Source organism: Rhodamnia argentea, chromosome 7 (assembly GCF_020921035.1).
Source record: "Rhodamnia argentea isolate NSW1041297 chromosome 7, ASM2092103v1, whole genome shotgun sequence".
In the NCBI taxonomy this organism is placed as follows: domain Eukaryota; kingdom Viridiplantae; phylum Streptophyta; class Magnoliopsida; order Myrtales; family Myrtaceae; genus Rhodamnia; species Rhodamnia argentea.
Window position 1 is genome coordinate 15,522,072 of NC_063156.1, and position 12,621 is coordinate 15,534,692.

The 12,621-nt window shown below is 40.5% G+C and overlaps 2 protein-coding genes across 2 annotated transcripts; both read left to right on the forward strand.

Annotated features, from left to right (window-relative positions):
• Positions 1-974: 974 nt before the first annotated feature.
• LOC115743600 (DEAD-box ATP-dependent RNA helicase 38) lies at positions 975-10,557 on the forward strand. The gene is made up of 8 exons (XM_030678446.2): positions 975-1,401; positions 1,571-1,864; positions 2,221-2,448; positions 3,431-3,496; positions 7,567-7,968; positions 8,091-8,202; positions 9,384-9,469; positions 10,025-10,557. Exons 1-8 carry the CDS (start codon positions 1,129-1,131, stop codon positions 10,085-10,087), a joined length of 1,524 nt encoding a protein of 507 aa, XP_030534306.1. The 5' UTR covers positions 975-1,128; the 3' UTR covers positions 10,088-10,557.
• Positions 10,558-11,079: 522 nt separating this feature from the next.
• Positions 11,080-12,259, forward strand: LOC115743595 (proline-rich protein 3). Its single transcript, XM_030678439.2, has 2 exons — positions 11,080-11,274; positions 11,876-12,259. The coding sequence occupies exons 1-2, from the start codon at positions 11,106-11,108 to the stop codon at positions 12,190-12,192; spliced, it is 486 nt and encodes a 161-aa protein (XP_030534299.1). The 5' UTR covers positions 11,080-11,105; the 3' UTR covers positions 12,193-12,259.
• Positions 12,260-12,621: the final 362 nt, after the last annotated feature.

Consider the following 12,621-nt stretch of genomic DNA (forward strand, 5'->3'; position numbering starts at 1 on the left):
TTGTTTTGTCTCGTAAAAAATCTGAAATTTTCACTCTACTTCCAAATATGTCCACGCGTCCTAAAATCACTATTAGGGGTGATTCTAATTCCCAATTTTTGAAACCCGAAACCTACCATTTTTCCTTGAAATCTGCTTTGGATCCTATCCTTTTTTTTCAATTCGGTTCCAAGCTCTACCCGAGAACCTATTTTTTTGTTTCTTTTTATGGTTTCCTCTTTTTTTTTAGCAAAATAATATGAGTAACAACGAAACAATTCAAAGTAAAATTTGAATAACAAAATCACTATCCACCAAAAGCAACAATTCTTAAGAGAAAAGGTGAATGAGTGCTGCCCTCTTGCTGAAGTGCAATTGCTGAAGTTAGATTTTATGCGAAAAACATATTAGGATTTGGTTTTTATAAGTCATGAAGCCGGTTTCAAAACCGGTTCCATAACCGATTCGGTTCCCAGGTGGGTATTCACTCAGCATTGGGAATCGAACCCGCTCCAACCGATTCGAAAAATATGGAACTTGTTCCTGGACCAGTGCTAATGGGAACCTGTTTCCAAATCTATTTTTAGGGTGTCCGATCTGGTTCTCGAGTAGAACCGATCCAGTTGCACACCTCTAATCGCTACTGATTTCAACATACAAGATGAGTGACCCGTAGTGTTGATGAAAATGAAGGTTATGATAATGAACTTTCTACTTGGTTCGATCTAGATAATTATGAGTAAATTAGTGGCGACTTTAGATGTGTTGATGGACTTGGGACTATAGCGAAAATTGAAATTTTTTTACGGAATAAGAAAGAGCCTGGGATATAACTGTGATTGGACATAAAATTTGGGATTTTTTGGGGCATTAGGCTGAAATAAAACTAATTTAGCACCAATGGAGGTTGACTTTGTTGACTCCCGTTCGAGACAATTTTTAACCTTTGTGAATTGAAATATTACCGAGTCGGCGTCACCTCTAAGCCAAGCCAAAGCTTCTGCGTATATTTAGTTCACTTTGCCGTCGGGAACGGTTAATGCTGAGCCCTCTCTCCATCTCCACTGTTCCCGTCACCCCCAACTTCACGATAAACCGCTCTCTCCACATTCTTCTCACCTTTCCGGCGCCGATCCCAGCCTAGCTGCGATGGCCGACGCGAACTCCGCCTCTAACAATAGCTCCACCAACGCGACCGACACCAGGCGGTCGTGGGGCGACGAGGTGGAGGACGATGCGGAGGAGCAGAGCGCGGCGCCCGCGGCGGAGCAGAGCTCGGCGCCCGCGGCGGAGCAGAGGGCGGAGCCCACGACATCGGCGGATAAAGCGGTAGCGGAGCTGGATGTCGATTCCTTGGCCATCGACGAAAGCAAGAAGATCAACAAGTTCCTCGACGAACCTGAGGATTCGAACATCAGAGCGGTACTCCATCTATCCGTCGAGAGGGTTTTCTAGGGCTAGAAAATCCAAACTCCTTGTGCTGCCTTATTAGGTTTCCATACGCTCAAATTTTTCCTCCTCACTAGATACGCAAGACCTGACGGATGCCTTTCTTGCTGTTTGGTTGTATGATCAATCTTGACTGTTGCAGGTGACATCTGGTGATACGCCATATACATCAGCAAGTTCTTTTGAGGATTTGAATTTGTCGCCAGAGCTCCTGAAGGGTTTATATGTTGAGATGAAATTCGAGAAGCCCAGTAAAATCCAGGCCATCAGTCTGCCTATGATCCTCACCCCTCCATACAAAAATCTGATTGCTCAGGCACATAATGGTTCCGGCAAGACGACTTGTTTTGTGCTTGGAATGTTGAGCCGAGTTGATCCAAACTTGAAAGCTCCTCAAGCTCTCTGTATCTGTCCCACGAGAGAGCTGGCAATTCAGGTTAGATTGATGGAATTACCACATTTTGTGACTGGCTCTGCATATGCTTGATTTTTTGGTCATGCTGTTGAGAAAACTTAGACAAATGAACTTTTAACAAATTTGACCAATCCGCCATGAGAGAGATATTGACTATTTTTTCAATCATTTGACCGATGTCTCAGACGAGAGGTTTCTTTTCCTGGTTTTATCAGATATATTCAGGTTTCTGGTCAGTGTTCTATAGTGCGTCCTATATTACTAGCATAGCAAATAGAATTTGAGGTTTCAGCCAACTTTCTGATCGCTTTTTGTCAGTTCAATGAAGTTATGTAACTTTTGTATGTACTGACACAAGTCGTGATAAATTCCTGCAGAACATGGAAGTCTTGCAGAAAATGGGAAAGTACACAGGAATATTTGCAGAGGCTGCTGTGCCGATGGATAGCACTTTCTATGTGGCGACTGCCAAAAGGGCACCTGTGACTGCACAAATTGTGATAGGCACCCCTGGAACGATTAAGAAATGGATGTCATTAAAGAAACTCGGTGCAAATTTCATAAAGATTCTTGTATTTGATGAGGCCGATCATATGTTGGCAGAGGTAGTCAGCCTCCAAAACTACCTTGTTGTGTTGTGTTGGCTTCTTTTCATTTTCTTGTCTCTGGTAGCTATTCTCACTCCCTTGGTAGCTATTCTGCTCATTTCATTTGGAGTCTACTGAACTAGTGGATTTCCAGGGGAGGAATTGTGGATTTTTCCCCTAATGGTTTTGGCCTGCTTTTCTGTCATTCCTTGCTGACAAATGAGCAGAATTTTGTTCTCTTTATCAGCATTAGCTGAGTGGCATAATGTTCTCTCTCTTTCCCCTCTAGTCTCGTTTCTTTTTGGTGCGTCAGCCCAAGGGGTGGTGGTTGTGAAAGCAAGCATTGAGAAACTACTCAGCTAGTCCCACCTCATGGGACATACTAAATCTCAAATAGAATGAAGAGAGGAGAAGGCATGGACAAAATAGGTTGGACAGAATGTGTTCTATTACCAGTGCCACCTCTTCGTTTCTTGTAGGATAGATAATCTTCTTAGGCTAACTTTATATCTCACACATATTTTTGTTCTCTTGCTCAAAGATTACTTTGAGCTTGATCCTGTGGTAATAAGATGATGCCTTGTCTTATACTCTCTCCTAAAGTAATTACGATTGCTGTATTGGAAATCTTTAATTTTCACAATTCAGCATTAGATTCTTATGTCAGATCCATCTCGTCCCCACAAGATTTAGTGGGAATTCTATTCTGTGGAAAATGCCTTTTTTATCCCTGTATAGTTTTTTTTTTCTGGTTTGTTGGTTTGTGAACCTTTTCTAAGCTACCGTGCTCTTTCAATTTACCATTAGCTCAAAGTTTTATCCATCAGTTGCTAATTAATAAAGTCATGACAATTCTTGTGCTAATATCATCAAATGGTTTCCTATACTTCCCATGTAGTTTTAGCTGTAAACTTCATTGACTTATCATTTAATTGTCATTTTTGAGTTCCTCTTTTACTGGAGATCAGGATTTATATTTAATCTGTTTGGTTCAATGCAGGATGGGTTTAGGGATGACTCTTTGAGGATAATGAGGGAGATCGAAAGGGCCAATGCCAGCTGCCAGGTATGTTCCTGAGTTTGATTTGTAAAATCATACATAGACTTTATCTAGGGATGGTATTCCTGGTAATTAGTTGCTACTATCACATGAAGGTGAAGTCACACAAACATTTGGACGATCAGTTTGATTTTGAATTACAAGTGTGGAATAATAGTTCCCTAAGTGCTAGTGTTTTTCAAATTGTAGCTAGAAGCATATGAAAACGGACTTGCATCAATGAGGAAAGTCATTTTTCGGCAGTTTCCGTTGTCATTGTCTCTAATGCATGTCTTTTGGGGCAACTGAGACGAAATAGATGGAAGGAAGAGCTGATGCATTATATTGTACAGTATGGTAGAGCTAATTCTCTCAGTGCTCAGTCTCAGACAGACTCGCTTATTCTTTTCTTTTTTCATTCTTGGTTTTTACTCTCTAACATTATGAATCCGTGTGGGCTTTAATTACTCTCACTCTCCACCCCCTGACAAAATCTATTCTTGAAAATTCTTTTCCTGGTGAAGTCTTTTGGTATTAAGAACATGATGAGGCTGTTAATATGTTACACCCTTTCACCTAATGATATGAAATGGAATTACTTTTTGATAATAGAAAAAGGGTGGATGGGTATAATAGTTTTTGTAAGACTAGTGTGGAAGACCTGTTCACTGGTTTGCTTTGTAACGTCTGCTACTAGACTGTGAAATAAATATTGGAACTTAAAAGACCTCTCCAAGTAACTAGGTAAGCAAGAGCTATCACGTCTGTTCCATTAATAATCCCACCATCCCATTTCTGATTATGCAAGCTTCAAACAGATTGGTCCTCTCCTTACACTTGAATTGCTCCCACTTCTTGTCTTCATTTCCTTACGTCGCCGAGCTGTAATGTCAAATTCCTTCACCACTCACTTGATTTTATCCATAGGTGTTGCATCGTTGGCAATTTTACCTTATCAAATGGTAATGGTTTTCTTGACTTTCCATTACATACCTTGCGAAGTATGACTTGTCTACATTCAGGATAAGGTTTTGAGGATTAGGTTGTTCGATATTGGTATAAAGGGCATAGAAACATAATACTTTAGAAGAGATGAAGGATTTTCACAAACTTTTTGAATACCCTTACAAATACAAAGCCATTTTTTCCTTCTGTTTTTTATGATAATCTTATTGTGTTATGTTCCCTTTTTTTTTTTTTTTTTTGGTTAACTAAGTTATAGACAAAGCAAAACAACAGTGAAACGTAGCAATATTTAACCAGAACCGTCACCTTTTTTTCCTTGTTCTGATTGATGTTTATTAGTTGTAAAGTTGTGATACCCATATGATTTAGGCTATGAGAGTAGAAGAAAGGAGGGGATAGAGAAAGGTGGGTTGTCATGATACATCATCAAATTAGGAATCTGTTGTAAGAATATGTCTTATAAAGTTATGTTTTCCTCTCTCTCTAGCAATGTTTGTTTGATGCTGTTTCTTGTGATCATTACTGTCATTACAGTGTCTTGTTTCTGTTAAAGAAATTAACCCCATGAGTTGTCTGAATGAGTTGACATGGGTGCATATTTTAATAAACTATTAGTGTGTGAAATTTAATACATCTGCTTCCTTGTGAATTTTTCCAAGCAATTTGAAAGTAATAATGATCTTGTTGTTTGTATACAAGAATTGTAAGATTATATCCAAAAAGCTGTCTGAAGTGTAGAAAGGAGTTACTTTGCTTCTTTGGGCATTGTCTTTTTGTTATATTTGGACTAGTAAAAAGAATAACTGAGCCAACAGAGAAACGTAAGTCAGGGCTGAGAAACTATTAAGTTTTATGTTTTCTAATGGAGTGGCGCTTAGCATTTCACTAGGACAGGTGATCCAGAGAAAATTGTTAAGAGGAGTTGCTGCGCTTTTGCATATAGCAATTTTCTTCTCTTTTTAAGAAACCGCAACAACCTGTCCTCTCTCTTTGGTTTTTCAGACACCTGCTAATGTCAGGAAAATATGCTACATTTTGTACTCCAATCCACTCATTTTGAGCTCTTCCTTGTAAAACACGCATTATTTTTTCTCAGTCTTGGTTCTTTGAAGAGTAAATTAGGGGTGTCAAAAAGCCCGAAACGGCCCAATCGGAACTGAATATCTTGGGTCTTTTCATTCGGGTCTCTTTCCGGTTCAGGGCATATGTATAGAATCGGGTATCGTAAACTGTTCGGTTCGGCTCGAAACACTTAAAGCACCTACACTCTACCATTTCCAGATCGTGAAGCTCTCTACTCTCACTTCCAAATCCATCTCTCCAAGATGTCAATAAAGCTTGATCTAAGCAGAAGCAAACAACACAACTTGTTGCTCTTTCAAAATTTTCCTTCCAGCTAAATCATACCCTTGCCCTCACAATCCTAATTCTCTCAGAGTAGGTACGAGCTTGACCGCCGTTAAATATGACAAATTGAATCTAGAAAAGACCATGTTCAAAGCAAAGTATATGAAGCTAATTTATCCACGAGAAAACCCCGGCAATTTGAGCAGCATGGCCGGGCTCATCCCGGGGCACTGCGAATAGCAGCAACGGGAGGTGGTGGTGAAATCACCTAACCCTGGGGCCGTTTCTGCTTGAATTGGAACTCCCGCGGAAGCAGGCTCTCCGGTGGAGGAGAGCGGGTGCTGAGCTGCAGGAGAGGCCATGGTGCCAGGGAGGAGCTGGGGAAGAGTAATCGTTTGAGTTGGTGAAGAAGCTGGAGACGAGGGTCATTGGGCTGGGGCTGAAGCATAGGCCAAGGCTGAGTCCCCCTGCGGAGGTGGCGGCGCCGTTGGAGGAGTCAATGGAGGTGTGTGGGGGGAGAGTGATGGTGGGTTGCGACGGAGGCTTCATGGCCGATACCGACGCTGATAATGTTGATGATTGTCGCGGTTTTTCATTGCGGCCATACTTGGCGAAAAAAAATAGAAAAGGAGGAAAATCTGTCTCTCTCTCTCCCCCCCTTCCTCCCTCCTCGTTTCTCTCGTGATCTTCTTCTTCTTCTAGAGCAGGCAATCGAAGTTTGTCTGCTTCTTCTTTTGCTGCCAGAGAAAGACCATCAACTTCAAGGATGGCTAAGTTTTGTTTCGTTTGCTATCCTAATCCTTAGAAAGTACCATGGTGAGCTTGAAATTGTGCTTTTCTTCATAACTGGGCAATTATGCTCAGATGGCATCACCTGATTGTGTCCTCGAGCTGTGGGTCACCTAGGGGGAAAAAATAAAAACACCTGAATTGACCCTATTTGAATGGCGTTTTCGGTTCACGTCACAGCAAATGCACATCCCTTATGTTTGGCGTCGGGTCTGGTATCATGGAAACCCGAGCCTACCTGTTGACATCCCTAGAGTAAATGTTACTGGCCATTTATGTACATGTTCCTCATTTGATGTATGAATTAATTTGTTTCTTCTATAACGCTTTGATGAGCTCCTCAATGTATTTTATGCATTTCTACTTTGCTAGTCTTGGTTATTTGAAGAGTAAATTCTTCCATCTCCAAGCGATGTCGATTTTTATAAACACTATCTTTCTAGTTGTGATAGTAGCTGCAATGTAGCCGCTTAATCACAATAAATTGTGCATCATGTTAAAGTACTTAAATTCAAAGGGAGTTATTGATAGCAAACTCGTGGCTGTCATACTATACTATGCAGTGTTATTCTCCTAGCACATTTTTATTTCGGTAGGACCAATTATTTTACTCTGTATTGATGACAAACACATAATAACGATTATACTTTATGATGCAGTGTTATTCTCCTTTTGAATTTTTATTTTGATAGGACCAAGTATATAACTCTGAATGTTGATGACAAACACATAATATATTGGGTTGGGGAGAAAAAGATTTGTTTAAATGTGGCTGACCTATCTCAGTCAGAAATATCGAAGATTTACTGGATTTGTGATACAACCTAGTTCATTATGTCAAGAATTCTAGTTCATAATGTTTCAGTGTTATGCAGTATTGGCTTAGAAAGAATTATGGGAAGGAATCATTTTCTCTTGGATTGCCATTCATTTCTTCTTTTCTTTTTCTCATTCTGGTTATATGGATTACTCAAAGGTTGGTTATTTTATTCCAGGTCCTTCTATTTTCTGCCACATTCAATGACATGGTGAAGGATTTTGTAACAAAAACAGTAAAAGATTACAATCAGCTTTTCGTGAGGAAAGAAGAACTATCCTTAGAGTCGGTGAAGCAGTACAAGGTGCATTGCCCTAATGAACTTGCCAAGGTTTCAGTGATCAGAGATCGAATTTTTGAATTAGGAGAGAATCTGGGACAGACGATAATATTTGTTCGCACCAGACAGAGTGCAAAAAATTTGCATGAGACACTTGTAAATTTTGGCTATGAAGTTACCACTATCCAAGGTGCTCTTAGGCAGGAAGACAGAGACAAGATTGTCAAAGAATTTAGAGATGGTTTAACACAGGTTCTCATATCAACTGACCTTCTGGCTCGAGGCTTTGATCAACAGCAGGTACTACTTTCATTATACTTTTCCTTTATCTGAAGTTGATTGGTCTCGTCTCAGCTTAAGGGAATGCTACCTTATTTTTGTTATTTTGTAATACGTTGACATGGTTTGATGACTACCTGTAGATCAATTTGGTGATCAATTATGATCTTCCTGTAAAGCATGATAAACCATCGGAGCCTGACTATGAGGTATACTTGCACAGAATTGGAAGGGCAGGGCGTTTTGGGCGCAAAGGTTTGTTTCCTGATTTAAGATTGTTATTTGCTCCAACTTTTACATATTTCTTCGTTGGTGGTTTTTCTCATTAAGACAATATGTATGGTTTTAAGTTGAATAGATTGGTAGGCCCAGTATTTCACATTCTTATGTTGTCCATCCTTTCTAGGCCTAGATTTCTTTTTTTCATAAAATGAGGGTTTAAGAGAGATCTTGTGATTTTCTTTTCTTGTCCTCATAAATATACAACATGTCATTGAAATTGCCACATGGACAGTGCCTTAAATATCCCTCTAATTTTGACAAAGAGAAAGATTCACTCTATTCAAAACTTGGATTCCGACTTGTTTTCCAAAACTCAATGCACTGAAGTTACTCTTAAAGTGCATGCTGTGTGCTAACTATTTAGCAAGATTCGACCATTGAATTGGGTTGAAATCCTTTGATAATTAGTCTCTCGTAGCAGCTCTCATTGGTAAAGTTCCCTTAGGTTCCTACATTGACTAGACAGGTTTCAGTACAAAAAGAATATACTATTGACTTTGATAAGGTAGATGCAGGTGTAGGTTTCCTTACCTTTCTCACTCATCTAGGAGCCAAACTTGCAATGATGACTGTGGTATAGATTAAATTTAACTTTCCTGCTCCTAAAAATAAAACTAAATTGACAAAACCTCAGAAAGAAAAAGAAAGAGCAAGTTCCAGGTTTCTTTTTTGGTATTGACCTTGATGGGGTAATCAACCCCTATCAATTTTAGGCTTCTTATGTATCTGCTTATTCACTGAGATAACATTTGCCTGAGCCTAGAGTTATTGAAGGGGGCGAGCTTTGCCTAAATCATAGAGACAATGTGCTGTATTTCTAAATAATATCTGCTGCATTCTGGACCACTTTATCCATTATCCATAGTTTTTGAACTGAGATGTTGGTAAGTACAACGATGATGTTTCAAAACAGGGTGTTTGTTTTTCCCCCTCCAACCACTGGTGTTGGTTGATGATTTCTGTTATTCGTGAAAAGTTGTGGCTGTTTGAAATCGCATTTCCTCATTATGTCTGATGCATGAATACAAATCATGTGTACTCTGCTTTCTGTGCATGCACCCTGCTCATGAAGAGTGCTTTTGGGCATATATTCTTGTCGCCTAGTTCGTCATACAAAAGTATCCTGATGACAAGTAGTGTTGCTTTATCATCAGGAGCTGTTTTCAACTTGCTATGCACTGAAAGGGACATGGAACTCATGGCAAAGATTGAAAATCATTTTGCCTCTAGAGTTGCTGAGGTGAGTAATTTGACAAATTTGACAATCTTTATCAGTCTTTACTTTGTTTTATAGGTCATTTTGCATTATCATTAAGGGTTATTTGTGGTGTGCTTCACAGAAAAGTTAATGTACTTGCTTCATGGAAATTCTGCTAATCCTTTACTCATCTACTGGTGTTTGGTTTGACAAGGAAAATTAGTCGCTGGAAATTGCTATCGTGGTCAACTAAAAATGCACAATAATTCTGTATTCATCTAGAGAAAAGGAAATGTTTTGAAGGAACTTGTTGACACTGTCTGCCACTATCATCAACCTCCCTGAGTACCTCCTTGTATTTGCCATGTTCAACCTAACCACTGTCGGTACCAGTTGATCACCATCAGCATAGCACCGTTATGACTCTTGCGATGGCCATGTAATCAGTTGTCCTGTCCATCATCACCACTAACAATTGTGTTGTGAATTTCTTTAGAAATCAGGGAAAACCTCTCTCCAACCGGTAAAACCAATTTACATGAAGCAAAAAGAACTTGCATATTATTAACTACTTCTGTAATGTTGTTTTCAATGCAGGTCACACCATGGAATAGCGAAGAGGAATTTAAGAAGGCACTTCAGGCAGCTGGTTTGCTGTGACGATGTTGCTATTTTGTGCTGTAAGAGGATGTAAAGTGAGGTCTACGAGCTGGTGTCGTCAGGGTGTGTTTGCTGTTCTACGAGAAGATGGGTGTTCTGTCAGTTGCTACTATCACGGCAGGTTTTTAATCAGGATAATTACTTTGAGGAAGTTGTACTCGGGATTAATTATTTCGAGTGAATATGCGGGCCATATGAGTCAGGTTTTTTTGGGCATCGTGGCATTTACGCAAGGGCTTTGTGGAGCCATTGTTTCGTATACGGAGCTTGAAGCCAAGTGTAGTTTGCTGACCTCCTCTTGTACGACTTGCCTTAAGTGAATTGCAAATGGTAAAGAAACTATCCATGTTTCGGATTATGATTGTAAGAGAAATTCCGTGGGACCTTGAACTCCATGTTACCCAACGAAGAATTAAAAGTTGAACAGTCATTAGGGTCAGTGAATTGCAAAAGCAATTGTTGTTTTGTTGCGCTCTGGTGACCGGGTGTTGATATCGATAGTGAGTATAACTTTAGAAAAGCCATTTAAGCTTTACCATCAGGAGCTTGAAATGTTGATGTGCTGTTGAAATGAAAAAACGCGCGGATGAGCGGCTCGGCCAGTCCACCAATCTCGTTAAGAGTCAAATTTGTATTACCCCAAAGGGAAATCGTCGTCTGAGACAATTGTTCGTGCGAATGGATGCGGTAGTCAGCATCATCTTGTTATTATTAGTATTTTTTTTTTAATGCCGGTTCTTTCTTTCTTTGTAAGACGGATATAATTTGATTCGGTCATATAGGAGAGGGGTCCCTTAACGCCAATCGTGAGTAGCAATTTAGACACGGGAGATGAGAGAAGAATGGGATTGTCATGAGAGAGTGGTGTGCACGTTCAACTAGTAGTGGTCTTCCATGTTTTAATTGTCCTGTGGAAAATGCCTCTGTGTCTTCCATCTATATCTCTCCATGCACACTTTGAGGGCTTCACCAGGTCTCTTGCAGAGAGAGAGAGAGAGAGAGAGAGAGAGAGAGAGAGATGGCGATGGCAGTGTTGATTGCGGCCTCGCTTGTGGCTATGATGGGAGGTAGCGGTTTAGTTCTGGCATGGGAGGACAGTAAGGTGATCCATGTTGGTGGAAGAGTTCTGTGCCAGGATTGCACCAAGGGCTACGACGAATGGGTTAAGGGTGGCAGTCCTATTAAAGGTCTCTCTCTCTCCCTCTCACCCTCTCTCTCTCTTGAAAACTAAATTAAGCTATTCGCGTGCAGTTCGAACTCTGACTCGATAATTAACTTGCCTTCTCGGTTTGAGCTTGAGCGACTTAGTATTCTATTGTGTGGAGCTCGATCTCGACAAATACCCAACTCGACAAGCTCGCATGTTTAATTGTATTTCTATATTTTAAAAGAAAATTCATTGATTCGCAAAATAGACGCAAAAATCCTCATACTGTATAATATATTCGAACTTATTACATCAAGCCCATCCTCGAGCTCCACATGAGTTTATTTGCAATTTGAGTGGAAATAGTCAAGTAATGTATCTCGATTTTGTAGTCGACTCAAGCTCAAGCCCTAGCAACAAGTTAGTACTATTCGAGCTCTAGCCGAGTTTCAAGCATCGAGTGTCATAGTCAAGTTGAGCTCAAGCTTTAGCAGTAGGGAGGTCAAATTTCGTGTGCTCACTAAAGAAGAAAATCACACTTAATAGCACTTACGTCATCATGACAAGATTTTTACTATTGAGAGTCAATCACGTTTTAACTGATCCAGTCATGTAAAAGGGGCAGTAACGTGAATTTGCAGGAGCTAAGGTCTCGCTCACTTGCATGGACCAAAGGCACAGAGTGATATTCTACGGAAGCGACGACGCCGACGGAGCTGGCCAATTCAACATGGTTGTGAACAGGCACATCAACGGAAAGCGACTCGATGGGAAACTGTGCTCGGTGAGGCTCGTGTCGTCCCCGGACCCGGATTGCAATGTCGCCACTGACTTTGCCAGCGGGCGCCGAGGAGTCAAGCTCAGCCGCCCGACCTCAGTGTACCGCGAAGTGATTAAGTACTCTGTCGGGCCGCTGTACTACACATCTCCCATGTGTGAGGAACCTGAAATGGAATAAGAACGGAGTTACCGAGTAACCTCGTGCGAAGGAATTGCCCATGTTTCTTGCTCCTCGTTTTTCATGTCCTGTGATATCAGATCAAGTGCAACTGCTTCCTCCGAAACTGGAGGCACTTTTTTTATTTCCCAGTTCATTTTCTCCCCTTGTGTCTAGCGATGGAGGCACCAAGAGAGAGAGAGAGCAATTTTTTTATTTTGTTTAGAAAGGAATTTTCATTTCACATAAAAGAAAGGTATATGACATCAAGACTAAACCAATCACAAAGTGTCACAATCAAGTGTAAATCCGAAAAACAGATTAACTTGGTATAGCCTGCAGCATTTCCCTCTTTTCACAAGAACGGATTTATCATAACATCATAGCACAATCGGCGGTCGATCATCAAAATTCATATCATCATCGGTGATAAGCACACGCCAAAATCTT

Coding starts and splice junctions, on each gene's coding strand:
- LOC115743600 (XM_030678446.2), top strand. CDS start 1,129: ATGGCCGACGCGAACTCCGCCTCTAACAATAGCTCCACCAACGCGACC. Junction 1,402..1,570: donor AGGATTCGAACATCAGAGCG/GTACTCCATCTA, acceptor TGACTGTTGCAG/GTGACATCTGGTGATACGCC. Junction 2,449..3,430: donor CCGATCATATGTTGGCAGAG/GTAGTCAGCCTC, acceptor GGTTCAATGCAG/GATGGGTTTAGGGATGACTC.
- LOC115743595 (XM_030678439.2), top strand. CDS start 11,106: ATGGCGATGGCAGTGTTGATTGCGGCCTCGCTTGTGGCTATGATGGGA. Junction 11,275..11,875: donor GGGTGGCAGTCCTATTAAAG/GTCTCTCTCTCT, acceptor GTGAATTTGCAG/GAGCTAAGGTCTCGCTCACT.